Source organism: Pristis pectinata, chromosome 37, assembly GCF_009764475.1.
Source record: "Pristis pectinata isolate sPriPec2 chromosome 37, sPriPec2.1.pri, whole genome shotgun sequence".
Lineage (NCBI taxonomy): Eukaryota > Metazoa > Chordata > Chondrichthyes > Rhinopristiformes > Pristidae > Pristis > Pristis pectinata.
The window spans coordinates 13,979,267-13,995,962 of NC_067440.1; the positions used below are offsets into that span (position 1 = coordinate 13,979,267).

At 55.2% G+C, this 16,696-nt stretch overlaps 1 protein-coding gene across 2 annotated transcripts in view; it reads right to left on the bottom strand.

The window, feature by feature from the left end:
- Positions 1 to 12,697, bottom strand: part of LOC127586610 (leucine-rich repeat and calponin homology domain-containing protein 4-like) — a 37,431-nt gene extending 24,734 nt beyond the window's left edge. For both annotated transcript variants that reach the window (XM_052044718.1, XM_052044717.1), the window contains exon 1: positions 12,386 to 12,697. In XM_052044718.1, the coding sequence (XP_051900678.1) occupies positions 12,386 to 12,563 (178 nt within the window). In that variant the 5' untranslated portion in view covers positions 12,564 to 12,697. The remainder of the gene's footprint in view (positions 1 to 12,385) is intronic.
- Positions 12,698 to 16,696: the final 3,999 nt, after the last annotated feature.

Genomic DNA, 16,696 nt, shown 5'->3' on the forward strand with positions numbered 1-16,696 from the left:
CCACATAGATACCACACTTCGTGTAAAAAAAAAAGTTGCCCCTCAAGTTCTTATTAAATCTTTCCCTGAAAAGCCTATGTCGTCAAGTTCTTGATTCCTCGGGGAAAAAGCTTGAGTGCATTCAGCCAATCTATGCTCCCCACCCCCACCCCCCATGATTTTATACACCTCTATAAGATCACCTCAGTCTCCTACGCTCCAAGGAATAAAGTCCCAGCCTATCCAACCTCTCCCTATAACTCAGTCCCTCAAGTCCTGGGACCATCCTGGTAAATCTTCTCTGCACTCTTTCCAGTTTAACCACGTCTTTCCTATAGCAGGGCGACCAAAACTGAACACATACTCCCAGAGCGGCCTCACCAGCATCCCGTAAAACCGCACTGTGACCTCCCAACTTTTATACTCAATGCCCTGACTGATGAAGGCTAGTGTGTCACAAAGTTTCTTCACCATCCTGTCTCCACTTTCAGTGAACCACGTACCTATACTCCAAGTTTCCCCTGTTCTACAACACTCCCCCGGGCCCTGCCGTTCACTTTCCAAAATGCATCACCTCGCACTTATCCGAATTGAACTCCATTTGCCATTCCTCGGCTGATCAAGACCCCCTGTAATTTTTGATAACCTTCTTCATTGCCCACTATACCACCTATTTTAGTGTCATCTGCAGACTTACTGACCACGCCTTGTACACTCTCATCCAAGTCACTGATCTAGATGACAAACAACAATGGGCCCAGCACCCACCCTGGGGAACACCACTGGTCACGGGCCTCCAGTCTGAGAAACAACCTTCCACTGTCACCCTCTGCTTCCTACCATCAAGCCAATCATGTATCCAGTTATCCAGCTCTCCCTGGATTCCATGCGATCTAACCTTCCAGAGCAGCCTACCTGTGGAACCTAATCAAAGGCCTTACTGAAATCCATATAAACCACATCTACCACCCTGCCCTCATCAACCTTCTTGGTCACATCATCAAAAGAACTCAATCAAGTTCGTAAGACATGATCTCCCACACACAAAGTCATGCTGACTATCCCTAATCAACCTGTCTTTCCAGATGTACGTCTTATCCCTCAGAATCCTCTCCAGTGACTCATCTACCACAGACTTTATGCTGACTGGTCTATAGTTCCTGGGTTTATCTTTGCCGCCCTTAAATAAAGGCACAACGTCTGCTCCCCTCCAGTCTACCGGCACCCATTCAACCTACAGACATCCCTCGCCAACCCCTCCATAGTCCTCGGACATCCTGCAGCCCGGAACCCTGGCAAGGGCCAGACCCCTCCAATTCCAGCTTTTGATCATTCCTCATTCCCATCATTCTGACTCTGGTGACTGTACCTTCAGTGCCTGGGCCCCAGGCTCTGCAACACCTCACCGCCTCCTGCTTTAAAAACCTTCAGTCTAACCTCAGACGTAGCTTTGGTTAACGTACCCGAGAAATGCTCAGCACACATTTACAGTTTAACATCCATTGCCGAGGTGGCACGAGGGCAGGGAGCTCAGTTACCCTCCCAGCTCCCCACTGAATTCTAACCTCCCCAGTCACCAAGCTGTGGATCCTGCTCACATCCCAGACACCCCCTCAGCCCCCACCAGCCACCCCCTAACAGAAATCATTCCCCACTGGCAGAGAATGGAACCGTGAGCTGGTGCTCCAGGAGGGACCTCCAGTAAATGCACAGTCTTTTTCCCAGGGAAAGGAAATCAAAATCAAAAGGGCAGAGGTTTGAAGTGAGAGGGGAGAGGCAACTTCTTCACACAGGGTGATGGGTATATGGAACGAGCTGCCAGAGGAAGTGAGTGAGTGATGTATTTAAAATACATCTGGACAGGTACATGGATAGGAAAGGTTTAGAGGAATGTGGGCCAAACAGGACTGACTGAGATGGAGAAGATGGGGTGAAGGGCCTGTATCTGTGCTGTTGACGATGACTCTACAGAGAGCGAGTTCAGTCACTACCTGATCCCCGTGGGCCTGACACTGTACAGAAGGGTGGCCCCAGCTCAGCTGTGGAATGAGAGCAAAGTGATCAGTGTACAGTCTTGGTACAATTACAAACCAGCTCTGCCACCTCAGGAGTCACTGCATGAGACACTGTGTTTAAACCTTGCCCAGTTAATTACAGGGCCACACACTCTCAATCCAGAACAACTCCCAGCTGACAGAGAGAGACCAACTCTGAACAGCAACCTAACAAAAGGATGCCCCAAAGTCCTTCAAAGCCAAAGTACATCGTGGTCACTGTTAAACTTGACAGCCCAGCTATGCACAGCAGGATCCCACAATAATCAGTGATGTTGGTTAAAGAATGGGAAAATTCCCAGTCCCTCCCCAAACACTGTCCCAGGACATTGCTGTGAGGGTCCTTTAGCACCACATCCATGTACCATACAACATGGTCCGAGCCACACAGCACCCTCCCACAACCTGTCCCTGTCCCTCCCCGGCCCCATCAGGGTCTGTGTGAACCTTAACCCCTCTCTAAAGTGCATGGATTAACACGGAGCCCAGGCAGAGGGCTCTCCCCACTGGGTTGGAAACCCCAAGACCATTCAGCCCGGAGGTCGGGAAATGCCAGATCTGGAGCAGGAGCAGTGGGAATAGGGAGGTGGAAGCTGATTGGCTGTCAGCCATCGGCCAATGATCCTCCGGAGAAGGGGGAGAGGGCAGACGCCAAGTCCACCATCTTCCACACCCAACACCCCCTGCAAATGTCTGTCCTGAACCAGTGCGGAGGGGCCGAGGGATGTCTGCTCCCTCCCCTACTTCCAACACCACCCCCACCATCCCTCCCCCCGTCATCCCATACTCTTGTGAATCATTGGTTGGTGCTCACACAGCAAGATCCCAGGCTGCTTCCCCAGCCCGCTTCCCCAGCCCAGTTAACCCACCCAAGGCGGTGGTGTTTATCATTGGCCACAGTTCCCATAAGATCACAAGAAACTGGAGAAGGAGTCGGCCATTCAGCTCTTTGAGCCTGCTCCCCCGTTCATCACAAACTTGGTTGACCTTCTACTTCAGCACCATCTTCCTGCCCTTTCCCCAAATCCCTCAATTCCCTTCACATCCATGTCTACCCATCACCCTCTGAGTGAAGAGCCACCACTGAGTGAAAACACTGCTACCCAAATGTTCTCCAAGTGTGCCCCGGGCTTTGGGGAAACATCCCGCCTGTTGAGCCCGGGAAGAGTTTTGATGAGATCTCCTCTCATTTGTTCAGTCACCCCTCACCAGGCCTCATGTCGCACACCCGCCATCCCTACAACCAGTGTAGTCAACCTTTGCTGCACTCCCTCTGTGGCAACAACATCCGTGGGTAAGGAGACCAAAACTGGTCCACTATCCTCCAGGTGCAACCTTGACAGTGAGACGGTGGGGCAGTGGGAGGGCATGCAGGGGGAATGGAGCAGGGAAATCGGGGGGATATTCTCCCTCTTGCTCTTGCTTTGCCCTTCCTGTAAAGTGCGGAATTGCCCTGGGAGTGTGGACACCAGGGAAGAAACTGGAATTTGTGGATGGAGGGAAGGCAGAGGGAGGCCTGTAGGCCTGGCTTCCAACTGTAACCATAGCAACAGACTTCCAGAGGCCGTGAATCCCATGTGGCTCCCTTCCATGCACACAGAGCCAATATTTACACCAGTAAATTAATCCTGCACTTTATTACTGGGAAACAGCAGTGGTTTCCATGGCAGGTTACGAACCTTCACATGCTTTTGTGGCCAAGGTCTCCCGGCAGGCTGGAGTTAGGCTCTCTGATTGCAACAGGCCGGCCGAGGTTCCAGACAGGGATCAGTGAGGGAGAGGGTGAGCAACAGGGAGCCGTGTAACTGGACACCAGAAGCTGGAACGGGACCTCACTGACAACGGTGGCGGGTGTGGGCGTGGAGAGCGAGGGGACTTTGCCCAGCGCTTCAGGGTGTGAAAGGCATCAGAAGCGGCAGCAACTTTATCCTGGATTCACACAGGGCTCCCCTGCTGTCTGGGTGGGACTGGGAGACACTCCCAGCAAAACTGCTCATTTCCAAACCGAAAGCACGAAAACAACATTTATTTTTGTCCTGGCCACTGTAACAGGAAAACAATGACAAACGTATCATCTGGAATGTGAAAGGGACAGAGGCAGAGGGTTTGACTGAACTTGGCATGACACACACACAGGGGCACAGGCACACACACACACACAGGGGTCCACACACACAGTGGGAGCACAGGGATATGCATGTGCAGCGCGCACACACACAGGGATCTGGGACACGAGGCTGAACATGATGCCTCCCAGGGTTCAACATCCTGCTGGCACTCTATCCCCATTGTTATAATACTGAACAGTTCCCTAGTACAATAAGACGGACTCTTGACCTCACAATCTACCTCGTTGTGACCTTGCACCTTATTGTCTGCCTGCACTGCACTTTCTCTAACTGTAACACTATTCCACATTGCTTTTCCCTTGTACTACCTCAATGCACTGATGTGGTGAAATGATCTGTATGGATGGCATGCAGAACTAAGTTTCTCACCTCAGTACATGTGACAATAATAAACGGATTGACCAATTTACACTCAGACTGACCGGGGTAGTGGAGACCAGGAGCCGCTACAGGGGACAGCTTGGGGCAAGACGCTTCCATTCACTGATCACAAACACGCCTCCCCCCCTTACTGGGGTCCACACTGTCACCAAGCTGACAGCCCCCAGGGGCCCCAGTCGCAGACACCACCCCCAGATACACACCCACCCCCTGACACACACACACACACCCCTCCCCCACAGCTCGAAGCACAGACCAAGTTTTCTGACAAGGCCATCTCCATCTGTTCCGGCCTCGGGAGACTTACTGAAATGCGATTAGAGCTCGGATCAGGACCCAGGCACCGGGACCAGCGAGCTCCTCCCTCCCCATCCCTCCTCCCTCGCTGGGACCGGACCAGAGCCCCTCCCTCCCCTCCCCCCTTACTGGGACCGGACCAATGAGCCCCTCCCTCCCCTCCCCCTCACTGGGACTGGACCAGTGAGCCCCTCCCCACCCCCCCACTGTGACCAGACCAGTGAACCCCTCCCCTCTCACTGGGATCAGACCACTTGAGCCCCTCCCTCTACCCCTCCTTCCCCTCCCCACTGGGACCAGACCAGTGAACCCTTCCCCTCCCTCCCTCACCATGACTGTGGATGGACATGGACAGGTGGGCTGAATGGCCTCTCGCTGTGCTGTGAGACTCGGTTTGCAGCCCACCCCATCTTGTACACACAGCCTTCTCACCGCCTGCCATCCTCCTCACCGCCTGCCATCCTCTCCTCCTCCCACGTTGCCCAGACCATGCCCACCCCACCACCTGCCCCCGCCCCCCCCGTCAGTGGGTCCACCCTTACACATCACAGACCTCGCTCTCCCCGCCAACGACCTCCTTCAACCTCTCCCGTGAGTGAGCTGCCCTCACTGCCCCAGTGTAGGAGTCACTGTGACCAACAGCAACCAGGGGTGAACCTCTGGCCTCCGGAGTCAGAGGGAAACCCTGTCCCAGGACCCTCCTGTGGACCAGTGTTCCCTCGGTGGCCCCCCGCCCCCTCCCCCGGATTATCAGCTGGATCACAGGCTGAAGTTTCTGTACAGTTTTGGTCACCCTGTTATAGAAAAGATGTTACTAAACTAGAAAGAGCGCAGAAAGGATTTACCAGGGTGTTGCCTGGACTTGGGGGCCTGAGTTACAAGGAGAGGTTGCGTGGACTGGGACTTTATTCCCTGGAATGCAGGAGATTGAGGGGTGAGGTGTATAAGATCGTGAGGGGCACAGACAGGGTGAAGGCACACATGTCATTTCCCCCAGGGAGGGGGTGCTAAAAACAAGAGGGAAGAGGTTTAAGATCAGAGGCGAGGGATTTAGAAGGCACATCAGGGGCAGCTTCTTCACACAGAGGGTGGTGCGTATTTGGAACGAGCCACCAGAAACAGTGGTTGAGGCGGGCACATCAGCAACGTTTAAAACCCATCTGGATAAGTCCATGGATAGGAGAGGTTTAGAGGGCTGTGGGTCAAACATGGGCAGGTGGGACCAGCTCGCTGGGCGACAGAGTCGGCACGGACGAGTTGGGCCGAAGGGCCTGTTTCTGTGCTGTGTGACTCTGTGAATGGGATTCAAGCTCGGGACCTGGTAACCCTCAAGCAAGCAGCCAGGTCAGTCAATGAAGCCAAGAACTTCTGAGTGGAGTGAAAACCAGAGAGTGATGTCTCTCAGAAGGGTGAGAGCAGGAGGCTCCCGGCTGAGACAGACCATCGCTCCCAGCGAGGACGTCCCCCAAGCTTCAGTCTGTGGCCAGGATGCAGCTGGTGCAGGATCGCGGACTGTGGGGGTGGAGAGGGGCTCCCTCAGCGGGCTCTGCCTGCTGAGTAATGCATTGCTCAAGTTCCAGAGCAGGTTAGCAGCTCAGCCGGAGAATTCAGATCCAGCTGCTGCTGAGAGGACATAACTCAGGGCCCCAGGCACACTGACAGCCCCTCGCTCAGCAACCAACCTCCCACCTCCCCCATCCACTCCAACCTCGGACACCCCCTCACTCCCTCAACAACAGCAGCCTCAAGCTGCTGGGTTGGAGTGGTCAGTCAGCCCAGCCACAGAAGCAGACCATGGGCTCAGGACCATCAATCCCACCTCAGTTACCCAGACCTCTCCCAGACCATAGCCCGCAGGGACGACTGGGCTGCAGGCAGCACGGAACCAGGACAGGCCCGGAGCCCTGGTCGACAGGGTGGGGCTGCTGCCTCCGAATGTCAGGAGCCCATCTCCAGGACAAAGCCTAGGGTGTAGGGGCCGGAGGGGGTTACAGAGATGGGGAGGGGTGTAGGGCCAGAGGGAGGGAGGGGGTCCCAGAGACGGGGAGGGGTGTAGGGGTGGGGTCACAGAAACGGGGAGGGGTGTAGGGACCAGTGAACTCCCACCCCCAGCCATCGACTCCCCTCACTGATGTCCAGGCATGGTGTGTGAACAGCCAAGGGGAGACAGGGACAACCGGCAGAGGACAAGCAACAGAAAGAGGAAGCCAGCATGATGCAAGGTCTCAGCCGCAGGCAGTCAGAGACGGAACCACAGCCCAGCTCGTGGCTCTGCCCTTGGGAGGTGGAAGGCTCCACCTCCCTGCACCCTGACTCACCGCTGGGGAGGGTGCGGGGCAGATCCACACACCGCACTCCCCTGACCCTGTTCACTACCCACCCCAGGGCTCTGGCCCCCCAACCTTCCCTGTGGGGGTGGGGAGCCCTGCTGCTGGGGGGCTAGGCTGCACCCTGTGACAATACCCAGAGATGCCCCCACACGGTGCACAGAGACACCCCCCCCCACAAGGGGCACAGTGGCAGGAACGTGGGCCTGGGGCTAGCGGGTGGGGGGGTTCCTGCCCTCCCCCTTGGGTGGGACAGAGCGACTCGCACGATTATCTCTGCGGATCGTCACAGTTGCAATGTGGTAACAGGAAGCGAGTGCACCACCCCTTGTCAGCTGGCAACGTGTCAGCAGAGAGAGAGGGAGAAGTGGGCCATTCGGCCCATCAGTCTCCCACCCCCACTGAACCACCTCCTTCAGCCCTGCACAGCCCACCCAGAGGGGGGCCAGAGGGCGTGCAATGGTGAGTGTGTGTGTGCAAGCGGTAACGCGGGGCCATCTTACAGACCCAGTGTCACACTCGCTGACTTCCGCTGCTGCTTTACACAGGATGTGGTTTCCTCTGAAGTCAGAGACTTCCTGCCGGGGGCACAGGAGGCAGGGGTTGGAGTGAGGAAGGGCTGCCTCATCCACCAGCCACCCCTCCGCCCCACAGCAGCCAGTCATTGCTCCAACACCATGCCCCAGGCTCCACGTGGACAACCAGAGAGCGGGCTCCTGCTGGACTGTCTCAGCGGGAGTGGTGACGGGTCAGCCGGAGGAGCAGCCCCCCACTGCAGGCCGGGAGAACCACCCCCCCTCCCCCACCGGCCAGGGCAGCTTCCCCCTTCCCACCCCTCCACCGGCTGGGGGAACGGTCAGCAGACTGAACCGCGTGAGGTTTCACAGCTCCTTTATATTCCGGGTTTATTACATTAAACACGTTTAGACCCCCCCCCCCCCCACTGCCATGGCCTTTAACAGACAATTCACCAATTAACAGATTAAACCTCCAACCACAGTCAGGCACAGAGGACAAAAACATGGGAGCAAGGGCAGACCATTCAACCCCTCCAATCTATCCTGTCATTCAGTATAATCATTACTGATCTCCATTCTTAGCCCATTACTGGGCAGTGATGGGGAGCAGGAACCCTGGCTGACCCCCCCCACCCCCCTCCCCCAGTAATCCAGGGGTCACTGGGGGCAGGAACCCTGGCTGACCTCCCCCTCTCTGTAACTCAGGGGTCACTGGTGAGCAGGAACCCTGGCTGACCTCCCCCTCTCTGTAACCCAGGCATCACTGTGCAGTGATCATACACAGGAACTTGTTCCAAGACTTTGGAAGTTCCTGATGTGGGAGCAGCTCCGATGACCAAGGCAGGCGTCTGGTGATAGCTGAGAACAACTGCTTCATGTTCCCAGGCAACACCAAGATTCCCTCCAAATGTCCTTGGAAGTGTTCCTTATCTCAAGGCAATTGCTGATAAAACCCAATCTTTACTCCAGTACACCACTTCACTCTCTCTCACATTGGATTGGTTCTCAGCCTACAAGGGCCAGATACAGCGTACCCAAATCCAATTTGTTTCAAACCCTGTTCACCTCGGAAGGATTTGGGTCTCTATTCCAACTGCACTCTCCCTCGCTCCCAAGAGTGGAAAGAATGCCAGCACTCACCGTGCAGAGTGCGATCCCAATACCAGTCAGATCAATGCACAAACCAATGTCTGGCTAGTGGAGTTCATCAATTGACTACGAGGAACCTCCCTGAAGCAACGCAGCACTGACAACGCACAAGAGAAAACGCCAAACTTTTAAACCAGCCACTGAGATTCCAAGTTCTGGAATTGCTTCCCTGTGCTTCTCTAGAGGTTTCATGGGAGCTGCACTGCCACAGTTAAGAGTCCGACGCACTAAATACTCTGGCTAGACTGGAGGAGCACAGTAGGTGTGTGGGAGTGCAGACTCAGCCAGAGAGCAGGAGAGACAGAGAGCACACACTGAATAAATCCAGCTGGGGTTTCAGCTGAGTTCAGTTAACAAAAAAAAATCAAAACAAGACTCTGATCTCAGTAAAGTAACTGTGAGGTTGTGGGACGGACATGAAGACACACCTGGCCCATCCTTCGGGGAGCCCTGCCAACCACAGGTGGGCTGGGTCTGCGTTGCCGCCCACAAGTCACGGTCTGAGGAGCTGCCAGCCCAGGAGACCGGAGATGAGCAGCAGCAGACAGTCCCACAAGCGACGCCCACATCCCCTGCATAATTGAGCTAAACTACAGGGTCCAAAAGATCAAAGCGAGGCCTTCAGTGTCATGAAAATTAACAACTAACATCTCTCCATCTGAACATTCATCCTTGGGGCCGGGCTTGTGCTCAAGGAATAACTAGAGGTCGGTGGGGGAATGAGGTCAGCAGCAGGGGTTGGCGGGTGGGGTCAGGGGGGACTTCTGGAGATGATCTTGGTTCGCTGGGCAAGGCCACACTGTCCCGCTAAGGTCTGAAACTCCCCACCAGCAGAAGGTACAGGTGATGCCACACCATGCTGACCTCCTGACACTTCACCTTCCTTCCAGTGGTGAAGGGTGACTCCAGTTGTGTTAATGTGCAACACACTTACCCACACTTCCCTCCAGCAGGACTGGTGCTGACCAGGAGCCTGGGCTGACCAGTGCCGTCAACAGGACCGATGCCACTTCCTCCCTCCATTCCCTGCCCCTCCAACAATCTATCCACCTCAATCTCGAATGAGCTCGGTGACCGAGGCCCCACAGCAGCACCCCCCCCCACCCCACCGAGGTAGACAATTCCCAAGGTTCACCAGGCTGATTCGGGAACTGACCGGGGCCACACGCTCCCTGCACCCACAACACCCTGTAAATATGTCGCGTTGCAGATGCCAGGGGAGCCTCCCAGTGCCCCTATGGCTGGCACCACCTCAGCCCCACCCAGACTGGGAAACACAGCAGCCAACACACACACAGCTCCTGCAAACAGGAATCCGGCAGCCGAGGAAACAGATCACACAGTGGGCTGGACAGAGGAGACCAGAGTGAGGATGTGGGGGGGGGGGGGGGGGGGGGGGTGGTTGTGGGTTGAAGATCCATCACTCTCCTTCAGAACGGGGCCATGAAGTAGGCAGTGGGTCTAACATCCCATCTGGAACACTTCCACAAACGCAGCCCCTACCCCGCCAGCTGCCCTCGCCCCCCCCACCCACCCCCTCAATCTGCCCTCACCCCCCCCACCCTTCCCACCAGCTGCCCTCGCCCCCCTCACCCACCCCCTCAATCTGCCCTCGCCCCCCCCACCCTTCCCGCCAGCTGCCCTCGCCCCCTCCCACCCACCCCCTCAATCTGCCCTCGTCCCCCCCCACCCACCCCCTCAATCTGCCCTCGCCCCCCCCCACCCACCCCCTCAATCTGCCCTCGTCCCCCCCACCCTCCCCCTCAATCTGCCCTCGTCCCCCCCACCCTCCCCCTCAATCTGCCCTCGTCCCCCCCACCCTCCCCCTCAATCTGCCCTCGCCCCCCCACCCTTCCCGCCAGCTGCCCTCGCCCCCCCACCCACCCCCTCAATCTGCCCTCGCCCCCCCCCACCCACCCCCTCCAGCTGCCCTCGCCCCCCCCACCCTTCCCGCCATCTGCCCTCATCCCCCCCCCACCCTCCCCCTCCAGCTGCCCTCACCCCCCCCACCCTTCCCGCCAGCTGCCCTCGTCCCCCTCCATCTGCCCTCGTCCCCCCCCCCACCCTCCCCCTCCATCTGCCCTCGTCCCCCCCACCCACCCCCTCAATCTGCCCTCGTCCCCCCACACCCTCCCCCTCCATCTGTCCTCGTCCCCCCACACCCTCCCCGCCAGCTGTCCTCGTCCCACCCCCCACCCTCCCTTGCGGCCCCCACATCCCCACCCGACTGACTGAGGTATGACTTCACCCACCCCACCCCCCACAAGGGAAGGTTTTCAATCCCTTCCCTCTGCTCCGAGAGTTCTGGGGGTCCACAGCCATCCCCTCACCCAACTCCCAACTTTTGGGGGGGGGGGGTGTGAGGGAGGGAGTGGTCCACAAGCTGACTTCTGACCCCAGCAGCCACAACGTGGGTGACCCCCAGGATGTCCATTGCTGAGATGGGAGAAGGCAGGAGAACTGAGGCAAAGTTGGCCCAGCGCGGTTACTGACAGCGAAACCCTGTGGATCAGCTCAGACCAACAACGTGCAGTCGCTCCCAGGGCAACAACAAACAGACGGTGCGACAACTTCCCCCGACACTCACTGTCTCCACCAGTTCACAGGAGCACCACTGAACACAGGAGATACCCAGGGGGACCTCAGGAGGAGGGGGGCAGGGCAGCCTCCAGTGGGACACCGATGGAGCAGGCCACGCTCCCAGAGCTCTGGGAGCGTGGCCTGCTGAAGGAAGTCAGAGAGAGAGAGAGAGGGAGGGGCAGGGAGGAACCAAGGGAACGTTACAACCTGTTTCCCTGGGAGTCAGGGAGGAGGAGGAGATGGGGTGGACCAGATGGCAGTGAGACCGAGCTCACATCTGGCACAGAAACACAAATAGGAGGCCACTCGGCCCTTCTCCAACATTCACAGTCATGGCTGATCTCCCACGTTAGTACCCTGCCCCACCCTACCCCATATTCCTTGATCCCTTTGGCGGAGAGTTCCACATGTTGAGCACCCTCGGGTGAAATTCCTCATCGCAGTTCTCAGTGGCAGACCCTGTATCCCGAGGGCCAGAACGCCTGGTTGTGGACTATCCAACCATTAGGAACATCCTGTATCTAGTCTGCCCGGTTAGAACTTCACAAGCAACCCCCTCTCATTCTTCTAAACTCTAGTGGACATTGGCCAAACGCCCACGGCCTCCTCTCGTACATCGGTCCTGCCATCCAAAGATCAACTTTGGAACCAACTCCCAACAAAGTTCAAGGACCAGGAGTCTACCAGCTGGGGTAGGATGGTCAACGGGAACATGGCAAAGACCTTGGAGGAGAGGGGGATTCAGCAGATCGCCCAGATACATATCCAGCCCAAACCCTGAGGATCATCATTCTCTTCTTCCCCAGATCACCATCTCCCACCCCCTCAGTGTTCCCTCCAAGTTCTACCCCCAGTTTTCCCAATCCTCCCTCCTCCACCTCCACTAGTTTCCTTCACTTCCCCTTCCCCTCCGCTCCCTCCGCCACCCCAGGCTCTCCCCCTCCGTCGCCACACTCCCCCGGCTCACTCACCGGCCTGGATCACATCGGACAGGTCATAGTTGCTGGCGGCCCGGGGGAACTCCCGCAGCTTCCTGTTGCTGAGGTTCAAGATACCAGTGCCCGCAGCCTCGTCCAGCGCCTTCTCCAGGCTGCGGGTCAGGTTGGTCCCGCTGGTGTCGGCCGGCGGCAGCTCCTCTCCCGGCGCCATCCCGGGAACGGCCTGTAGCTGCGCCCAGACACGGCGCGGCTCTCCGGGATACACTGTAACTCTCCCCGGGATACACTGTAACTCCCAGTCGACACACAGTATCCGCGGCCGGCCCAATGGGGCGGGCGCAGAACCCGACTGACATCAACCTCCACCAATCACAGCACAGCTCCCTCAAACCCGCGCCAAATCACAGCTTGAAGGCGGGATTTTTTTGTTGTTGATTGACACCAATTTAAACCAATAAAGAACGGATCTGCCAGGAAGCTCGCCAATAACCATCAGGCTTGCTCTGAGCGCCTCCAGATAAAGTGACAAGAGCCGTTGTCACGGCCAATAGTAGAACTCTGAATTTGCAGTCTGGACCAATGGGAAGCGAAGAACCGTCACCAAGGTGAGGAAAACTCAGCCAATCAGTGGACAGCTGGTGGAATCTTGAAAACAAGGTCACCGGAGAAGTGAAGGGAAATAGGAACAGAAAGTGTTGGGAAAACTCAGCAGGTCGGGCGGCGTCGGTGGGGAGGGGAGCAGGGCCAAGGTTTCAGCTCCAACACCTTCCTTCGGTGGATGGAGACCATGAACCCCCAAACTAGGGATTCTGACCAAGAAATGATCGACAAAAGGGTTAATGAAAGGCAACCGTCCAGGCTGTTATATTATTGGCTGCAGGGAACTCAGTAACTTGTGATTGGTGAATGGGTAGTTGGGCACCATGGTTCTGGGTTTGGGTGGGAGGGTGAGGGGTGGGCAGTGAGGGGGTGGGAGGGTGAGGGGTGGGCAGTGAGGGGGTGGGAGGGTGAGGGGTGGGCAGTGAGGAGGTGGGTCCTGAATAGTGGGGAGAGGATAGTGAGGAGTGGCCAGTGAGGAGATTGTATTGAGAGTGGGCAGTGAGTGGTAGGTAGGCCTCTGGTCCTCCCTCATTGGGTGACCATCAATCACAGCTTTCCATTGGGATACTGGGGTGGTCCTGTTTCCATTAGAATGGCCTAGGTTGGCATCTGATGGACCCACTTCAATAACAAGTGACAGAGGAGGGTCCGTCTCCTCTTCTTGCTAAGTCCATTGTTCAATTTCTAACTTGTTGGGTTGGGGTGGGAGGCGACCTGCCTCTCAGAGGAATTCACGGTGGCTCCTGTTAAAACAGGTGATCGAAACCTCAGGAGGAGGAGGTTTGATGCAGGGATGCCAACAGTGGAGCAACAAAAATTAGGGGGTGATCGTGAGGTTGGAATTGGAGGTGTGCAGAGATTTTGGAGGGTTGTGGGGAGGGGATTTGGGGGAGACTATGGATCTGAGTTCCAAGTCAGAAACAGGAAGGGAGCGATCACTCTATTGGGAGTATTCTACAGCCACCCCCCCCCCCCACCCCCCAATAACAGCAGAGACACTGAGGAGCAGATCGGGAGGCACATTTTGGAGAGGTGCAAAAATAACAGGGTTGTTGTTATGGGTGATTTCAACTTCCCTAATATTGACTGGCACCTCCTTAGTGTAAAGGGGATAGATGGGACGGAGTTTATTCGGTGTGTACAGGAAGGATTCCTGACACAGTATGTGGACAGGCTGACTAGAGGAGAGGCCATACTGGACCTGGTACTGGGCAATGAGCCTGATCAGGTTTCAGATCTCTTGGTGGGAGAGCATTTTGGAGATAGTGACCATAACTCCTTGACCTTTACCATAGCCTTGGAGAGGGATAGGAGCAGATGGTATGGGAAAGTATTTAATTGGGGGAGGGGGAATTCTGATGCTATTAGGCAGGAAGTTGGGAGTGTAAATTGGGAACAGATGATCTTGGGGAAGTGCACAGCGGAAATGTGGAGGTTGTTTAAGGAATACTTGCATGGGACTCTGGATAGGTTTGGCCCATTGAGGCAGGGTAAGGATGGTAGAGTGAAGGAACCGTGGTTGACATGAGACGTAGAATATCTTGTCAAGAGGAAGAAAGAAGCTTACCCGAGGTTCAGAAACCATGGATCAGACAGGGCTCTGGAGAGTTACAAGGTAGCCAGGAGGGAGCTTAAGAATGGACTTAGCAGAGCTAGAAGGGGGCATGAGAAGTCCTTGGCGAGTAGGATCAAGGAAAACCCAAAGGCGTTCTACACATGTGAATAAGAGGATGACTAGAGTGAGAGTAGGACTGATCAGGGATAAGAGAAAACATGTGCCTGGAGGCGGAGCAGGTAGGGGAGGTCCTTAATGAATACTTTGCTTCAGTATTCACCAGAGAGAGAGACCTTGACACTTGTGAGGATGGTGTACAACAGGCTGATACACCAAGGCATGTCGACGTGAGGAAAGAGGACGTGCTGGAACTTTTGAAAAACATTAGGATAGATAAGTCACCGGGGCCAGACGGGATATATCCAAGGTTATTACGGGAAGCTAGGGAAGAGGTTGCTGTGCCTTCGGTGACGATCTTTGTGTCCTCACTGGCCACAGGAGTAGTGCCAGATGAGTGGAGGGTGGCAAATGTTGTTCCTTTGTTTAAGAAAGGGAGTAGGGATAACCCTGGGAATTACAGACCAGTGAGCCTTATTTCAGTGGTGGGCAAATTACTGGAGAAGATTCTTAGAGACAGGATTTATGGGCATTTGGAGAAGCATAGGCTGATTAGGGACAGTCAGCATGGCTTTGTGAGGGGCAGGTCGTGCCTCATGAGCCTGATTGAATTCTTTGAGGATGTGACAAAGCACATTGATGAAGGTAGAGCAGTGGATGTGGTGTACATGGATTTTAGTAAGGCGTTTGATAAAGTTCCTGATGGAAGGCTCATTCAGAAAGTCAGGAGGCATGGGATCCAGGGAAACTTGGCTGTGTGGATTCAGAATTGGCTCGCCCATAGAAGATAGAGGGTGGTGATAGATGGAGTGTATTCTGCCTGGAGGTCGGTGACCAGTGGTGTTCCACAAGGATCTGATCTGGGATCCCTGATCTTTGTGATTTTTATATATATATGAATGACTTGGATGAGGATATGGAAGGGTGGGTTAGTAAGTTTGCTGATGATACAAAGGTTGGTTGTGTTGTGGATAGTGTAGAAGGTTGCTGTAGATTACAACAGGATATTGATAGAATGCAGAGCTGGGCTGGGAAGTGGCAGATGGAGTTCAAATTGGGTAGATGTGAAGTGATCCACTTTGGGAGATTGAATTTGAAGGCAGAATACAAGGTTAATGGCAGGACTCTCAGCAGTGTGGAGGAACAGAGGGATCTTGGGGTCCATGTCCATAGATCCCTCCAAGGTTGCCGCGCAGGTCGATAGGGTTGTTAAGAAGGCGTATGGAGTGTTGGCCTTCAGTAGTCAGGGTATTGACTTCAAGAGCCGCGAGGTGATATTACAGTTCTGTAGAACTCTGGTTAGACCACACTTGGAGTATTGTGTTCAGTTCTGGTCGCCTCATTATAGGAAGGATGTGGAAACTTTAGAGAGGGTGCAGAGGAGATTTACCAGTATGTTGCCTGGATTGGAGAGCATGTCTTATGAGGATAGGTTGAGCGAGCTGGGGCTTTTCTCTTTGGAGAGAAGGAGGATGAGAGGGGACGATAGAGGTGTACAAGATGATAAGAGGCATAGATCGAGTGGACAGTCAGAGACTTTTTCTCAGGGCGACAATGGCTAACACGAGGGGGCATAGTTTTAAGGGGATTGGAGGAAGGTATAAGGGGGATGTCAGAGGTAAGTTTTTTTACACAGAGTGGTGGGTGCATGGAACGCACTGCCTGCAGAGGTGGTGGGAGCAGATACATTAGGGACATTTAAGAGACTCTTAGATAGACACATGAATGATTTTTTTTTAAAAAAGGGGGCAGTGTGGGAGGGAAGGGTTAGATAGATCTCAGAGCAGGATAAAATGTCAGCACAACATTGTGGGCCAAAGGGCCTGTGCTGTAGTGTTCTGTGTTCTAAGGGGGAGAACTTTTTTAGGAAAAGAGGTATTGTGTAACTGTGAATCAGTGTAGGTTAGTGATCCTGGGGCTGACGGGTGAATGGGAGTGGGTTTGGGTTGTAACATGGGGAGAACCACTGATTGCGGGAAGATGACCAGATGTGTGTTGGATTGGTTGAGTCGGGAGCTGACAAGGCAAGGCTGGACGTTTCAGTAATAGGTGCCCAGGGTTTTCTGTCTGTG